Source organism: Podarcis bocagei, assembly GCF_964188305.1.
Source record: "Podarcis bocagei genome assembly, chromosome: 10".
NCBI classification, from domain to species: domain Eukaryota; kingdom Metazoa; phylum Chordata; class Lepidosauria; order Squamata; family Lacertidae; genus Podarcis; species Podarcis bocagei.
Window position 1 is genome coordinate 47,937,672 of NC_138135.1, and position 18,179 is coordinate 47,955,850.

The 18,179-nt window shown below is 40.4% G+C and overlaps 1 protein-coding gene across 4 annotated transcripts in view; it reads left to right on the top strand.

The window, feature by feature from the left end:
- The window catches only part of PTPRB (protein tyrosine phosphatase receptor type B), a 77,294-nt gene that overhangs the window by 31,335 nt on the left and 27,780 nt on the right, over nt 1–18,179 (top strand). For all 4 annotated transcript variants that reach the window (XR_014012687.1, XR_014012688.1, XR_014012689.1 and 1 more), the window contains 10 exons: nt 3,045–3,305; nt 3,619–3,885; nt 6,419–6,682; nt 7,733–7,996; nt 8,842–9,105; nt 11,179–11,442; nt 12,586–12,855; nt 13,790–14,053; nt 15,531–15,794; nt 17,385–17,666. Coding sequence is in view for 1 of the 4 variants with exons in the window: in XM_081211933.1 (XP_081068059.1) it covers nt 3,045–3,305; nt 3,619–3,885; nt 6,419–6,682; nt 7,733–7,996; nt 8,842–9,105; nt 11,179–11,442; nt 12,586–12,855; nt 13,790–14,053; nt 15,531–15,794; nt 17,385–17,666 (2,664 nt within the window). In the remaining 3 variants the exon portion in view is untranslated. The remainder of the gene's footprint in view (nt 1–3,044; nt 3,306–3,618; nt 3,886–6,418; nt 6,683–7,732; nt 7,997–8,841; nt 9,106–11,178; nt 11,443–12,585; nt 12,856–13,789; nt 14,054–15,530; nt 15,795–17,384; nt 17,667–18,179) is intronic.

Here is an 18,179-nt window from a genome sequence, read left to right on the forward strand (position 1 = left end):
GGCATGAGAGGCTTCAGTTACAAGAAAAAGCATTGCTATAAGGAAAAGTAGAATGGGCACAGCACAGGCAAGAACAGAGCAAGCTGTCTGCAGCTGGTTTACTGGGAGGGACCAGATTATTTGGGTCACAATTAGAGGAAGTCGTGCGGCCTGGGCTGGGGTGTGTGGCAAGCGGACCCTATGTATCTACATCAGTTCGTGTGAATTGATTTGACAGAAACAGAGAGAACAAATAGGTGCTGAATGATGAGAACCTCCCCCAAACTGCCACATTGTTGGTATTGTATAAAAATCAAACAGAAGAAGTATTAATAGTATATACATTTATGCTTGCCTGTTGTGCAGTCATTAATCTAAAGGAGGGTGATTTTTGGAACAGAATATCACATTGTGATGTCTCCCGTCACCTACTGATATTTATTTAAGCACAAGGTTTAGATATTATTATTATTATTATTATTATTATTATTATTATTATTAATGAACTGAAAACTGGTTTTCTTATCATTTTGACAAGAAACTGCACTGCATAAAAAAGCCTTGGAGACTAACCATAACTGGCCCATTAAATGGAATTTGCCTCCTCCTGAAATAAGCTATTGCTGTGTGCAGCAAGCCAAGTATTCAAAATTTACAAAAAGGAAGGGAGTAGCCTGGAAAACAATAGATAGAAGGGTGTATAAGAAATCAGGGTGGGAAACTGTGCCTTATCTTACACCTCGTGTTGATTATTTTTCCTGCTACACCCTCCCTTTTGATTCTTTAGACGTTGCATGCTTTTTGACTCTTTGACACCATATTTTTTTCATAACCACAGAATGCCAGATTATTGTGGATTGTAGGAATGAGCTATTCATAGTCATTTTGTGATCTTGCAAAGTTCAACAAGCATCCTTTTGATGTCATTCTGAAGCAAATCCTTTTAACTTAGTGGAGGGAAACTGCTATTCGGTAACAATAACGTTCCCGTTTAGAGACAGTGCTTATGGAGTCGTGTGTCTGTTTTAGTCATTCCACATAGGAGATGAATAAAATGGTGTTACTAAATAGAGCTATGAGGTTAGGCTCTTGAGTTCAAGTCTCAGTTGATAAAAAGTGTTCTGTGCTGTTTTAAGAAACTGAAGCCAATTAGATGCAGATGCAGAATCCTGCATCTCACAGAAACTCCCAGACATTTCTGTAAATCACTGGATCATACCTTTTGATTTGTTCAGTTTAGTTTAGTTTAAAATCTGATTTCATACAGATTGTGAATTTTCATGAGTGAACACTCCATTTGTTGAATAGTTCCTCCCACACACATTGTACTCTGTTTAAAGCCTTTCATAAATTAGGAGCTACGTTGTTAAATCCTAATAGCATAGCTAAATAGCAGATGGAGCATAATTGTCATCTTTGATACTTAACACACGCGTTTTCATTTAATAGCAAGAGAATAAAGCCTGTTCTAATAGCAACTTGCAGGCAGAAAACCAAAAGAAACACAAAAAGTAAAGGTAACCACACTGGCCCATCAGAAAATTTCCAAAATCTGCATTAGGGCAGTAACTTTTATCAGTCCTGCCAAAAAGTCACAAAATAGCATGCAAGCTTTTGAGTTCTCCATAACTCTTCATGAAGCTAGATGATAAATGAAGCCAGGCTTTCTAACCTTCTGGCGAACTCCAGTGCTTGTACACGGTGATATTTGGGTTCACCTAATAAAGGTATTGTGCTTTAAAAGGAAAAGGAAATCTCCTTCAAAAAGCAACTTCCTGATCTGCAAAAAGTAAACTACACAGGTTTTGAAAACTGTGAGCTGAAGCATGGTTATGATGGGGTGTTTCTCACTGGGGAAGGGCCATAACTCTGTGGTAGCTCATATCATAGAATTGGAAGGGATCCCAGTGATCATCTAGTCCAACCCCTGGCAGTGCCAGAATGAGGAATTGCATGCAGAAGTCTCATCCTACTCCCAGCCTCAGTTTTTGGCATCCCCTGTTGAAAAGGATCAGGTTGCAAGTAATTTAAAAGACTTCTTTTTGAGAGCTATTACCTGTCAGAATAGCTATTACTGTGCTTAATAAACATGTGGCTGTTTCCTATATTCATTTGGCTAGGGTGTGGGGGTTGCTTGAAATTGCTTCTGCGTGGCTGCTTTTTCTCTTCTGACTTATGGATGAGGCCCATCTGTGCAGCTTTCCTGAAAGTTTTTGCTAGGCGTGTCTGGCGGTGCTGTGGGGCAGCTACCACCCTACAGAAGCAGTGAGAATTGGTGCCCATCTCATGTTGATATTATGAGTCGTGAACCCTGTGCTTAAGATGTTATTTTATTCTCTGGTTAATTGTGTTGTTTTGAATGCGCATTTTATAATAGACTTCCTTTAGCAATGTTTTCTTTTGAAATGCTCAGTGTTTTTTGTTTGTGAACTTTGCTGCACTAAAAGTAGTTGGCCTCCTTTGTAATGATTTGTTTCAGAATCTTTAAGATAATCTTCTAGTTTCCTGTTAATTATGTCACTTCGAATGTACGCTTTATATTTGACTTTCTTCAGTAATGTTTTACTTTGGATTTTTTTTTTATGTATTTGATGTTTCCCTGCATTGTAAACTGCTTTGAGATTTTTTTATTTAAAAAATAGAAAGCGGAATAGAAATTTAAATAATAATAAAGTAACCTGTAGAGGAAACACAGCAAGCTGAGTAGAATACAGATAGTATCTCAGCTGCTTTAATCAATGTCTGTTCACTAACTAATGTTGCCAACTGCCATCAGTTTGTTGGGACATATGTAACGATTATTCACATTTAAGCCATTGTATCTATTTTCTTGTAACAGAAATCATAACTACTATGGTTCAGCCCATTGTTTGCAGTCAGGTTCGGCATTGAGCATTAGCATGATGGCTGAAATGTGTAATGGTATTAATATTTTGTTGGGCGGATCCCTCCAGCCTTACTGTTTAGTGTTGTGAAATCCCCTCTTGCTGTGGCTCATCTGGTGTTAAGTATTCCTCTCTCCCACCCCCCTTTACCCCCTTACCCCCCGTTTCTCTTTCCCACAGCTCCACAGCCAGTTCTCCAGCTCCGTGTAAAGCACGCCAATGAATCCTCTCTCACCATCATGTGGGTGACCCCTGTGGCTGAGTGGGATGGTTATGTGGTTTCACTGGGAGACAGAAGCCTCACGGTCATAAACAAGGCTCTTGCGAAAGAAGCCAAAGAATTCACTTACACAGACCTGTTACCTGGACGGAAGTACACAGCTACAGTCACCAGCATAAGTGGGGATCTGAGCAATAGGACTTCTGTTGTGGGACGCACAGGTATCATACAGTTGGCGTAATGTTTCTTTGAGCTTTCCTTAAACAGCAAGCATCATGTATCGCTTTCCAGGAACTTGAGATCCCTGCATAGATGAGGAATGAGCCTTGGGGTCCCTTCCAACTCTACAGTTCTATGATTCTATGCCTTTTATAAAGTAGGGGATGTGCACACTTAAAACTATTGTGAATGAAATTGTGGTGCTTTAATCAATATACGTAGCTGTATTGTTGCAGCTGTTAGGGTTGTCGGGTTTGTTTAGGATAAATAATCTTTTATCTGTTCACTGACCACGATTCTGGCCTTGAATTGCAGTTCCGGCACAAGTGACAAGTTTAAATGTGGCAAACCAAGGAACAAGCAACAGCCTATTCACCAGCTGGATAAGGGCCCAAGGAGATGTGGATTCTTACCAAGTCTTACTCATTCATGAAAACGTTGTCATAAAAAACGAAAGTGTTCCTAGCGACACCAACAAATACCACTTCCAGTCTCTAAAACCTGGAGGGCTCTACTCAGTGGTTGTCACCACGGTTAGTGGAGGAGTATCTTCAAGACAAGCCATTGCAGAAGGGAGAACAGGTAAAGGGGAACAAATGAAAGCTTTGTTGAGATAGAAAACTGTGAAAATCACAGGCAGTGTTCTATTTTCCATCCCACGAAAATATATCACTCAGTGCTTCAGCTTTCCTCCATGTGCAGCCATGTTTCACTGTTGTTTCATAGTTCAATTCAGCAAAAGGGTCTGTGTGCTTTGTATATTGTGCTTTATCCACAGTTGCACAACATCATGGGTTCTCTAGTCTTGAGCTTCTCAGTTCCAGCCATATATGCATTTGTGTGTGTGTGTGTGTGTGTGTGTGTGTGTGTGTGTGTGTGTGTGTGTAAATGACTATAGTTCAAAGACCTTCTGTATCATCACTAAAATGCAGGTATCGCAAGAATGTGTCATGGCTGACCGTTAATATGACAATGATCTTTAAAACATAGCTGATAAAAAACTGAATTTTTAAAAAATGACAGACACATTATTTTTTTTTACTAAAGGTTTGTCAGTAGCAGAACTGAAGCATTTAGGAGTGGAGTTTATTTGTTGAGTGTTTTTTATATGTTGGAAATATGTCCCATTGGGATGTGGCCATATATATATATATATATATATACATGCACATACATATTACTTCTGGTAATTCTTGGGAGAATTAAACGCATCTAGCTTAGCTCTGCAGCCAAGGTGGGGCAAAATGCTGCTTCATGCCCTCCCAGATTTTTTATTTATTTTTTAATTATAACATGACAGTCTCCAATTAAAGAACGACAGAGAACAGGACAATAAAGCCTAATCTGGAAGAGCCTCGCCACCCCCTCCTGACTGAAGACTTTCCCTGACTGAGTGTGGATTTTTCATGATCACAGTCATGAAATGACCCTGAGAACATGAACATTGAAGTGTTAAATGTTAGGCCTTTGGAGTTGAACTCCACCCCTTGGACTTTCCTTTGTTCTGTTTTTCAGTTTCAGCTGTTTAAAGACAGCGAGAAAGCACGTTTGTTTGCCTGCTGTAAGAATTAAAGAGTTTCTTTCTTCTCCAGTTATTATGATGCGTAGAACAGCATTGGGTGATGATTGATAATGGGTGAAATAATGAGAGAGCTTAAAGTGACCTGGATTTTTTTTTATCCTTTTAAAGCACTCACTATACTTGCAATCAAAGAAGCTTTTTCTTGAGGCTTAATGGGAAATAATGAAGAAGAGAAACTGTGCTGTGCCCAATACAGTTAGCTGGCTGGCCACCTAGGCTGTAACTCAGGCCTAGTTTCCAAATTTTCCAATGTATGCAACTCATCATGAGGCCTTTTCAGAGTTTCTCCTCAAATAAGTCCACCCAGCAACCAGTTTTTTAAAAAATCCAAATGCTTTCCACAATTAGTTTCCAGTTGCTTAGTTTGTTCCTTTATATAGCCCAGTTTATTTCATGTTTATCAAGCATTTTTATAAATTTCTGAAAGGAAGTCTATTATGCAGCAAATACTTCACAAAGTTAAGGACTCGGTCTCATTGACTTCAGCAAGGAAAAGATATGCATATTATTTTCATCACTCTTTAAATATTTGCCTGTGATGGCATTGTAACATACTCTGTTTCTAAAGGTGGCTTTTTAAAATTGTTGTCATTGTGATACAAAATTAGAACTGAATTTTCAAGAAAACAAACGCCACACTAGTGTTTTTTTAATTTCTTTGTTATAGCATAAACTATTTTATTTGCTTTAACGCGTTTTGGTATCTGCTTGTTGTCCTAACAAGAAAGGATGGCTACAGGGTGACCTGCATAAACCTTGTTTCACTTCTTAAAAAATTATTCATAATTCTTTCCACTAGAGGGCGGGAAACTCTCAATATTTCTATGTAATTCTTAGAATTATCTGCTGTGATGCTTTTACCAGTTTTAATGTACAACAGCCTCTTGTGAAATTAGTAAGTTGTGTTACTCCAGGTGCTTGCTGTATTTCTTTGGTTGAGTTTGGCATTCTTCTGGGTCTTTTTTCCCCTCTTCAAAATTGTAACTAAAATTCCAGGGACTTTGATGTTTCGTTTATGTTCTGTGACTTAGCTGCATATTGCTCTTAAGAATTTGCTGACTCAGTGTACAGCACTTATACCATGTGTGCATGCAAACTGTTTATTTCTCACATATGAGAGGTGGTTTTAAAAGTTATAAGAGTATTATATTAGCCTTTATCATAGCCACCTGCAGGAAATATGTACAGTGGTACCTCACTTTACGAACTTAATCCATTCCAGAAGTCCATTCTTAAACTGAAACCATTCTTAAACTGAGGCGCGCTTTCCCTAATGAGGCCTCCCACCGCTGGTACCCTTCCACCATTCGGCTTCCGTTCTTAGACCGAGGTAAAGTTCTCAAACCAAGACACTATTTCCGGTTTTGCGGAGTTCGTAAACCAAATAGTTCATAAACAGGGCTGTTCTTAAATAGAGGCACCACTGTATTAGGTTTCGGTCCACTATAAGAAAAAAAAGTCCTATTATACAGCATGAGGAATTTCTCTAAATACATTGTAAACACGTGTTTGTTTTAATGCTTTGTTGTACAGTTCCTTCCAGTGTAAGCGGAGTAACCGTGAACAATTCAGGGCGGAGCGATTACCTCAGTATTTCCTGGCTGCCAGCTGTTGGAGATGTAGACAGCTATTTGGTAACACTCTCTCATAAAGGGCAGACTGTTCATACTGTCACCATTGCAAAATCTGCCAATGAATGTTCCTTCAACACCCTCACTCCCGGGCGACTCTATGATGTGACAATAACTACAAAGAGTGGAAAATATGAAAAGCAATCCTTCAGTCAGGAAAGAACAGGTAAAAAGGTGAAGGAAAGAGGTATACGATATACTCGCAGTCACAGAGAAACCATGTCACTGTTCCTAGGCATATATATTTTTATTCATACCACTGCAGGGAGCATGGGGTAAATCGGAAAAGAGGGAAATGATGATATGACAACAGAGGAACAATGTCTGCTGTAGATGTTGGTCGCCCTAATCTTAAAAGCAACATGTCGAATGATTTCAAAATACTTCTTCATAAGAATGTTTAATTATATTTTGGGGAAAGTTTACAAAAGGGAAAAAATTAAAAATAGACATTCAAAGCTTAAAAATATTTGCATGCACATTTTCTAGCGAAATGCATTTTATACGAAGGCAGTAAAGGACAAGGACATGGAACAGTACAATCCTATGCATGTCTACTTGGAAGTAAGCCCCACTGAGTCACACCTCAGTTGCAGTCTCAGGTGTCTATTTCTCTTGAAATCTACTTGCAAAAGATCCCTTGTTAAAGGTCATTTATATCTCAGGAAACCTGAGACTGAGAGAGAATCCATGGCAGAGGTAGTTTGTCTCTTTGCTCAGATTTCACATGTCCGAATAAAACAAGGGTTAGGAACCTTTTGTCCTTCAGATGTTACTCAGCCACAGTTCCTGTCAGCTGCAGCAAGCATGGCCCAATGGTCAGGGATCATGAGCATTGTAGTTCAGGAACATGTGGAGGGCCAAAGTTTGCCGCCCCTGAAATAAGACATGCCTACCTTGGTCCCGGTAACATGACCCAGGCATATATCACTTGCTGGATTGGGATTCAGGAATTGTAGGCAAAAAATGTGAATGTTGTCATCTTATTTTCAGTTAAATCTGGATGGGTTCTGAACTTACATCTCCATCCACATTTTGGCCCATCTAGTCACATTAACTATGCATGACAACAGCTGGATCTGGCTGGGCTTCATTGTCTTCTCTCCACTCCCAACACACACACACACCAATTTCTTTCTCAAATTAGCCTCGGTCTGCATTGCACGTTTATTATTTCTGAAATCAGGACACGTTGGAGTGTGTTCTATCTTTTCAGTGCCTTCAAGCGTCCAGGGACTTACAGTGAGCAATTCTGCAAGAAGTGACTATTTAAAGGTGTCTTGGCAACACGCCACAGGAGACTATGATAATTATGAAGTGATCATCAAGCACAACAATGACTTCATCCAAACAAAAACCGTCCCCAAGGATAAAAACGAAAGTGTGTTCACTAACTTGGTTCCAGGAAGACTTTATAGTGTCACAGTCAGCACAAAGAGTGGAAAATATGAGACTAGTGAAAGGGCCAGTGGAAGAACAGGTAAATAAATGCTCCGGGTGGACAATAATAATATTTTCTCAATGTTGAAAATGTCCAATTTAATTGTTAAATATCCAGCGTTCTAGTTTTCTTCAGTGAGGGGTCTTCAAAATATGTTTTTCGGGGTGGGGAATTCAAATCTGCTATTGTTTTTGTAATTGGACAACATTTAGCTTGGTAAGTCTATGTTGACTGAGAAACAAAAGCTGTTTTCAGTAAACTGAAGAATTTTTAATTTTACTTTCTGAAAATGTCAGGTAATGTAAAATATGTATAATATATTAATATCACTGCAAGTACTTGGCAATCATTTTTAATGATTTCTATGCAATTTTACACATACCTTATTTACCAAGCAAAACTAAATTATATTAATTTAAATGAAATATCTTTTGAATTCCCGAGTCATGTACCCACTTTTTAGCAAATCCCCCTCATTTTTGGAATTTGAAAGTTAAAAAAAATTCAACATGGCCTACAACATTGTAGTAGTTTATCCCAGGTTTCACCAATGTGTCTTATTGAAATCAGTGTCATTAACCATTCTTTAACGTTTGATGTGGTTTGCTTTCTCCAAATTGTTATATCATATGTTTGTATTATTAATAAATTAATATATGTCACTATGCAGACATGTATTTACAAAAATTGTGAGAGCCTATGAGAAATTATACATATGCAAAATATATATGTGCCTTTGTTTTTCACAAACTAGACTTTTATGCTCAACACATAATTGCTTTCAGCAATGTATTGGCACTTTATATACCTTTGTTGTCACTTTGTTTCTTTTTCAGTAATAGTCATTATTGCTGCCTGACAATGTCCTGTCATTCCTTTCCCAGTCCCAGAATCTGTAAAGAAATTGACTCTAAGTGGTAAAAGCACTGAAGAGCTGTATATTACTTGGTCCAAAGCTGATGGTGATGTTGATCAGTATGAGATACAGCTTCTGTTCAATGACATGAAGGTTTTCCCACCCAATCACCTTGAAAACACCTTTGAAGAATTCAGGTTCACGTCTCTAACTCCAGGACGCCTTTACAAAATTGTTGTCATCACAATTAGTGGAAAAGCAGAACGAGCTACTTTTATACAAGGACTGACAGGTTAGGAAAAATGTATATCAAACAGATTTTGAGTGTCTGTGCTGGTACATTACAATGTGATTTTTTGCAAGTTTTCAGAAACTGGTAGGTCAGACTGAGAAATACAGGTGCCATTTCTCACCACTCAAGACACAGGCAGACCTATGTCTTTAAACATTATTCTGCCTCAATCAGATGTAAAACTGGGGATGGAGTGGTGATTTAAAGTGGAAAGGACACATGCAAGTAAGGAGTACTGACTCACTCACTTTGTGCTATCTTGTTTTCCCATCACTGTATAACCCCTAAATGGGACACGGGTGGCACTGTGGGTTAAACCACAGAGCCTAGGACTTGCTGATCAGAAGGTTGGTGGTTCGAATCCCCGCGACGGAGTGAGCACCCGTTCCTCAGTCCCTGCTCCTGCCAACCTAGCAGTTTGAAAGCACATCAAAGTACAAGTAGATAAATAGGTACCACTCCGGTGGGAAGGTAAACGGTGTTTCCGTGCGCTGTTCTGGTTTGCCAGAAGTGGCTTAGTCATGCTGGCCACATGACCTGGAAGCTGTATGCCGGCTCCCTCGACCAATAAAGCGAGTTGAGCGCCACAACCCCAGAGTCGGCCATGACTGGACCTAATGGTCAGGGGTCCCTTTACCTTTACTTATAACCCCTAAAGTCATTTTTCCTTCAGTCAAACTCTAGTGTTGGAAACAAACCTGCATGGGAGAAAGAAAGTTGGGTAGAAGAATTATTAGCAGATGGGAATTGTCAGGGGTCTGCCATCGGAACAGGAGAGGGAGGCAGAGGGACCGTTGGGATACAGGGAGCCTCCGAAAATCCTGCGAAGTAGTTCCTCTTCCTGCGGTGGGGAAAGCCACACCTCCAGTGGAGAAGAGGAGAAAGGGCCAGAGGATGCTGCTGGGAGCCCCAAACCAGACCTCGTCTGTCTGAGTGTGGGGAAAGCCACACCTCCAGGGGAAAGGGCTAGAGGATGCTGCTGGGAACCCCAGCACCTCACCTTGCCAGGCTGGCCAGGAGGGAAACACGCCTCTTCTGTCGCCCACCTTGCACAGAGGGGTAAAACACAAGGAAGGGAGACGGAGGCTTGGGGTGCCGAAGTTCTTATGTTGGGGGAGAAGCAGGAAGGGGCTACTCCCGGATTCTGCAAGTGACTAAGACAGACATGAACTCTGTGGTTCTGCACTGTAAATAGTTTTGCACCAATAAAACCTGCAGAAGACAGGTTGGAGTCCTGCCCGGTTACTCACGAGCAACCACCACCACCATCTGACAGGAATGGTCATCAACCTTCACCTGCCTGTCCCTTTGATCACTTTACATTCATCCGCTACCTCCTGCTATTAGGCCAGTCATGTTTTTTAAAGACTCAGGTCTCCCTTTGCCATGTATAATACGGTCCATTATATAACAAGTTCAAATTCTTTATTTTATCTCCCTATGACACTTGCCTTTTTAGCTCGTCACTTCTCGGCAGCTTCTTTGTATCTTTCTCTCTGTGTGTTTCTGTCTGTCTGTCTTTCTCGTTCCCTGTATTGTAACTATATAATATTAAGTGAACCTTCGCTGAATGGTCCCATGGCAAGTGCCGCAATGAAAACAAGTAGCATTTACATTGAAATCGTAAAATAAAACCACCAGTGAGAAAGGAAGAAAGCAACAGCACAGAACAGCAGTGCGCAGCTGCACCTAGAATGTTAACTCCCATCTCAGCACAGGACTCTGGCTATATGTGCATTCAGGTGCAGGAATTTGGAAAATTCCCTCATCCTGTTACCACCACATCCTAGAAATGCCACTTGTCATGACCATGTGCTTTCTGTGGGTTCATGGACAGAGATCTGCCATTCCTCTCCAACTTGACTGTGCCATTCCTGCATCCTGCTTTAATGCCAACCTTTTAATACTCTGTTACAAAAATCACAAGGTAAAAGCCTTCCATGTCTTGTGGTCTGGTCATGATCTAGCTTTCACAATTTTGTTAACCACAATTTTTAACAAAAAAAATTGGCATGGTAAGAAAATACTTATTGACTTCTTTGGCCGTTCTTGTTGGTATTTCCCCCTCTTTAGTTCCAAGCGCTGTCAAAAACATTCATATTTCGCCCAACGGAATGATAGACAGCTTGAAAGTGGTTTGGACCCATGCAGGAGGAGATGTTGATTCCTACACGGTCACAATATTCCATCAGAACCACCCCCTTGATACCCAGACCGTTTCCAAAAATGTGAATGATCACACATTTAACAAACTGGAAGCAGGGGAGCTGTACAGGGTTGTTGTACAGACAAGGAGCGGAACTTTGCACAACAACTCAACAGCCTTTGGGCGAACAAGTAAGTTTCTCCCTGAATCAAAGCAGGGCAAAATAATTAAGAAGACCGTTCAGTTTCCTGTTGAACAGCACAAAGGAATGGGGAAGGGGAAAGAGAGCAACTCAGTTGCAATTTTAGGTTCACAGGCTAAAATTCATTGAGTGGAATTCAACGTTGCACAATTACAAGCATTCTATCTGCACAAGCATATCAGATTGCCAGGTAGAACGATCCCCTCCCCCAGTGTGCTATCTGGGGATTTTCTTGATTCTCCAGAGCCTGTTTCTTGGGGTGTGGGAAACCCCATTGAACAAGTGGACACCCCTGTGCAGGGCTTCCACCGACACAGTTCATTAGGTGAATCTCATCCATTATTTCTGTAAGTTCATGATCTCAGAACAGAGATGGGTAAATTCTCAACAACTTTGTTTAAATTGTAGTTACCTGCTCCAGCACAAGTCAGAATATTAAAACCAAAGTCAAACTGTGGGTTAATATATACTGATCTGTTTCAAAGCTGGTAACCTCTGTTTCCCAGTTTGAATAGAAAAAGAAATGATAGTTATAAATGCTGTGTAAAGGCTTGTTCATAGCTTGGCTCATTACACCTTGATATGATTGTCTGAATATGGCCAATGAATGCTAAACATTATTTACAGAATATCAAAGAGAAAAGATTTCACTTCTTCAAGATCTTCAAAAAGGCACCCTCCCACTGAGGTGTGTTTTTTTTTAAAAAAAAATGTAAATACATTTATACTGAATTTCTCAATCATTAAATCAGTAAAAACTTTACTAGATTAGTAGGCCTGACATTTATAATATACGGTACATCAGTTTTTGAGCACTATTTGCATCTAGCTAAACTCAGGTCTGAATAAATATGAATGACTCCTGGTTGAACGAGAATGGGTATGTATGTCACCCCCACTCTTCTCTGTCTTGCAAAATATAATTTTAATGAGGATGGATACAAAAGACTACAAAATATTCTGTGTGCTAAGGAAATGGGAAGATGACACAGATTGGCCTGAACAAGAGATCTGGTTGACTGAATTTGATAACAACAATTGTGTGTGTGTCTAGTGTGTGTGTTCACAACTAATTAGTTAATAATTTTCAAGACGCATGAATGAGCCTCACCTTTTAAACCATTGTTCCCAGTCCCTGCTCCTGTTCAGAAATTACATGCAGACAATGCATACAGCAGTTACTCGTTGGTTGTAACCTGGCAAAGCGCTGCTGGTGTGGCTGAACGCTATGACATCCTGCTTCTGACTGAGCACGGCATCCCTCTGAGCAACAAATCAGAGCCAGCTACTGCTAAGCAACACAAATTTGAAGATTTAACACCAGGGAAGAAGTATAAAGTACAAATATTGACAGTCAGCGGTGGCCTCTTCAGCCGTCGGGCAGAAACTGAAGGCCGAACAGGTAATTCCAGCATTTTTATTAGGGGAGAGCAAAATAACTGAGGCTATAAACGTAGACTATTCCGGAAGACCTGCTCCGTTTTTAATAACTTGGAAAGTGTATTGTGAATATTTGTATCTGTACCTTTATGAATGAATATTGTTATTTTTAATTACTTTCTTTTTAGCTGAGGCACCAGAATAGGTTTTAAATATGTCAGCACATATACAAATAATATAACTCCTTAAATCATCCCTCCCTTAAGCTTTTGGAGACGGGCCTGCAGTACCGCAGCTACCTGTAAAATGGATTGTCCTCGTTCAGTCAGAAGGTTCCGCTGAAATTAATGAGAACTTTGCTTGAGCAGGAGATGGAGGCAACTGATAGTGAGGGTACTAAATATAAATCTAGCAAAACAGATTTGGGCCACATGATGCTTAAATCAGCATTTACTTTCCCAGAATATGCAACTTAAAAATATGTAAAAGCAACATTGGCTAGAATGTATATTCAGCCTGAAAATGATTTTCTTATGCTTGCTATTTTGCTTACTTTGTCCCAGATAAAAGGGTAATCTTAGTACCATGTGAAAATTCTTTGGCACTAATTTTGGCCTGAGCAAATATTTTTGCACAAACACAAAAATTATTAAATAAATTACTGTATTAACTACACGTTTTTTGGCGTTTGTTAACCATTTTGATTTTGATTCAAATAAAGGCAGGATAATAAATAAATTAATAAATGCAAAACAATCTACTCAAGATTCTGAGAATGTCCCTTAAACTATGTGTCGTGTTTAATGGTAGCAAAGGGTTAATCTACATAGAAGGAAAATATTGGCATGAAACATGTATAAACATAGTTTCTGAGGTTCAAAGGACATTTCTGCTGCCCATTTCTTACTGCTTGCCAAAAGCTACAACAGTGGATGCAATATCTTCTCTTATTTCAGCTCCAGCAGCTGCCACAAATCTGAAGGTCACAAATACCACCACTGGGCGCCTGTCGTTTAGCTGGACAACTTCTCAGGGGGAGCTGGACAAATATGAAATCTTTCTATATAATCCAGACCAATCTCTCCAGGACAGAACTTCAGGAGACCAGAATCTCAAGCAGTATTCTTTCCAGAACTTAGTACAAGGAAGGTTGTACAAAATGGTGATTGTTACCCACAGTGGCAAGCTTACTAATGAATCATCCATCTTTGGGAGAACAGGTAAAAGTATCTAATGAGCTGATCCATCAGCGGCGAGATACACTTTTAAAACCTCAATGGGCTACTTTAATTGTAAGAAGGGATTGCTAGAGGAGTTGCCGATAAAGAAAACACAGACTGCTTTCCTATGTCTTGATAGAAGGGTTCTCAGAAGCATCCTAAAACAAATAACGAAGTTTGAATTTCTTCAAGGGAACAGATCAAAGATGCAAATTTGTGTTGGCAAACCCCAATTTGTCTAAAGCTTAACTGGGCATGTGTTTGATGTACACAAACTGGGCAACCAGTCCAGTTGTTGTCAGCAATATGCTGATGACACACAGCTCTACTTCTCCTTTACATCTGCTGGTGTGACAGTGGAAGTGCTAGACTGATGTCTGGCCTTGAGAGTAGATGAGACTAGATGAGAGCCAGTAAAATGAAGCTTAATCCAGAAAAGACTGAGGCATTATTGGTGGCTGGCTCCCTAGACCAGATGGAAGGGATGAGGCCTGCTCTGGATGGGTCACACTCCCTCTGAAAGAGCAGGTACATAGCTTGGAGGGTACTCCTGGATCCATGACTGTTTCTTGAGGCTCTAGTGAGCTCACTGGCACAGAGTGCCTTCCATCAGCTTCAGTTGTTGGCCCAGCTGCACCCCTTTCTGGACTCACTTCTGTTGTCTATGCTCTGGTAACCTTCAGGAAGTACATGGGGAGGCTGCCTTTGAAGACGGTTTAGAAACTACAACTGGTAGAGAATTTAGCAGCCAGATTGCTGATCAAGGCAAGACAGCCTGAGCATATAACACCAATTTGGGCATAACTCCACTGGCTACTGATTAGTTTCAATTAAAAGTGCTTGTTTTGACCTATAAAGCCTTCTGCAGCTCAAGACCCTAGTACCTCAAAGGCTGCCTCTCCCCACATGAACCAATCTGGACCCTGCATTCGGTATTCAAGGCCCTTCTCTGTGTGTTTTCTGGAAGGGGGGGGACAGAGGGTGACAACACAGGGAGAGTCATTTTTCAGTGGTAGCTCCCTGCTTGCAGAATGCTTTCCCCATGAAGGTATGCCTGGTGCCACCACTATTTTCGGCACCAGGCAAAGAAATTCTATTTACCCAGACCTTTGGGAGAGTTTCAGATATTTGCGGCCTTGTTTAGTGGATGGGATGTGTTAGACCTGCCTTTTCTATGTATGAATATGTTTTTATTCTGTTTTGGCTATTATGCTAGTTTTAATCTTTCACCTTGGATTACATTTTGTAAAGAAAAGCAGCTAAGAAGCGGAAAGAATAATATGAACGCAAAATATAAAATACCAAAAGGAACTTAATAGGGTTGTTTTTAATTAAAATGTTTAATGATTAGAGACATTAGGATTATTATTATTTAACCAATTTTTATTATGCCCTTGTATGGATACCATAACTAATTGTCATCTTCACCTGCCCTAGGATGCAGAATGACTCTCCACTGTTTCTTTTTTTTTCATAGTTCCAGCCTCAGTTACCAATCTGAAAGGGTTCAATAAAAACATGACAGAGAGTCTGTGGTTTACCTGGGACCCAGCAGCAGGAGACGTTGACTCCTATGAACTGAATCTCTATAACCCAAATGGCACACAGAAAGAAGCACAGTACGGAAAAGACTTGACAGAATGGCACTTCCAGGGCTTAGTCCCTGGCGGAATATACACCCTTGTTGTAGTTACCTATAGTGGTGACCTGACCAATACAGCAGATACTAAAGGCAGAACAGGTAAAGAACAGCAGTTCCTTGTCTTGTTTATATTGTTGCTGCCATCATTGATTGCTTCAATGCTCTATTCAGCAGGTGTAGCAAACTAAAGACACTGGGAAATCCAGTCATTGATCTGCTTTGGCCTTAAGTCCAACAATTTCACCTGTGCACCTTGGATTTGACTTTTGCATTCCCTGCCCCTCAGGCTTTAGCACTCTCAATATTTCATGTTCCGCTAGTAGAAAACTTTGGGAAGTTCTCCAGTGAACCTGCTGTCTGAAGTGAAGGAGACGAGACAGGAGTTGATGACGCAGGTGAGCTGTGCATAAGCAAGCTGCCGGCTAGCTTTGCAGAGGCTCTTTTTATTAGCACAATATGCAGAACCAGTCAGATACATTTTGGACTGTGCCCTTTACACATCTTCCAAACATGAGATCGTGGGGTGGTACAAAGTTATTTTGGCACCTGTTTCCACCACGTCACTTTCCCCTTGAACAATGTTTAAACGAAGGAGACAAAGGTCACAGACAGGGCACGGCAGACTACTGAGAAAGCAGAAGGTTAGATATAGAACATGGCGTTCAGACAGCTGTGGCTTGCCTGTGGGCAGAAGTGTGCTTCACACCCAGCGGGCATTCCTACAGCTGTCATTAGATGATTTTGGAAATATGAAAGGAGTGAACAAAGGACTTGTCCACGCCTGACTTTAATATGTATTTCAAGTCCCATTTAAATAGCATTGTCCACATGATGTCCCCTTCAAACATCTCCTATCCTGTTGGTTTCCTCATGCAAATTTGAACTTCCCTAATCCATTGATAATTTGATAAATTTTGAAAAATGCAACTCTACTTGCTGGGGCTCAAGAATCCATTTTGCAACTCTCCTTCCACACACCTTACACTTCCCTAACACCAGCTCTGTTCTGGCAGTGGTAGTACCTATTTCTTGCAAACTCCTTAGGCAGCTTAAAAATAAAAATAAAACATATTTGTGCAATACTGGAAAACAAAAAACCCATGGTTTCTCCAGATCTCCCTGCTTCATTCCCCCCCCCCCATTGATTTCACTATATATTGCTCTATCACACGACCATATTCCTATTTTAGAATGGGAAGTGCATGCCATTTTAGGATTGAACATAAAGTGTGTACATGCAGACGTATTTGGAATTGGGAATTCCCTGGTGTGTGCTACTGACGATTCCTGGGTGGATACCTTTTTTTAAAAAAGGGTGTACACACTGCTCGGCAGATTCCTGCATGCTTGCCCTGTTTGCACAAAATTAATACATTTGAATCAGCAAATTTGAATGCTGGGAGAAAGACAAAAGGGAATGTCTACAGGTATGGATGGAAACTAGTGGATTTGATCTTCAGCTGCAAATGAACACAGGTATGGACTAATAAGGTCAAATCTGAATGGCGGAAACATGGATGAGAGTCAACCCAAATGTGAACAAGGCCAAATACATAACTCCTGAACAAAACAGAAATCTATTTCTTGGTTTCCTTCTTAAATTTTTTTGGAATTATTATGTATTACGTATTCAAGAGTAATGTACCAGGTAATTATTTATTTCCCCATTTTACGCTTTCTCTCTCTTAGTGCCAATCCCTCCGAATACAGTGTCATTTGCTGATGTCACCAACACTTCCTTGTCCATCATGTGGTTGGGCCCTCCTGACTGGACAGATTATGATGACTTCGAACTTCAATGGACCCCAAGGGAGACCCTCACAGTTTCCAATCCTTACAGTAGTAGCAAATCAAAAGGACGCAAAATAAATGGACTCCACCCAGGGAGACTGTATCACTTCAGTGTTAGGAGCGTTAGTGGAATCATTCATAAAACGTACAGTAAATCACTTTCTGGAACCGTGAGAACAAGTAAGACACCATATTGGGACTCTGATGAAAAGTTTGGTATTAACCTCCAGTGCTTTAGTTAATGCTCATTTATATTATATTAATTTATATTAGCACAGTAGTCAACAACATCCATAGCCCCAACACCCATTTGGGGACCTCCTTCTTACTATGTTGCCATATATTTGTATAGTTGTGGTACTGCTGTTGCAATCCACCTTAATGTTAGTCTTGACCCAGTACTCCACCCCAACCGCCAGCTGATTCATGAGTGCTTGTGCGGGGATTGATGTCTTTACCTGTTTCACATTTCTGTTGTATCCTCATCTGGTGAAGAGCTCAGAGCTCTCAATGATCAAATGCACCAGGTTGTCCTGGTAGGACAAGTGGGGGCCACAGAAAGGAATCTAGGTGGGGAAAAGGTTGAGAAACACTATGGTAAAGGACCCTGTCCCATTGCCAGAATTGAAATAAGGTCTAATGGCCAGTCTAGTTGGCTCCATTGTACATGGAATGATGGGGATGCCATTCTGC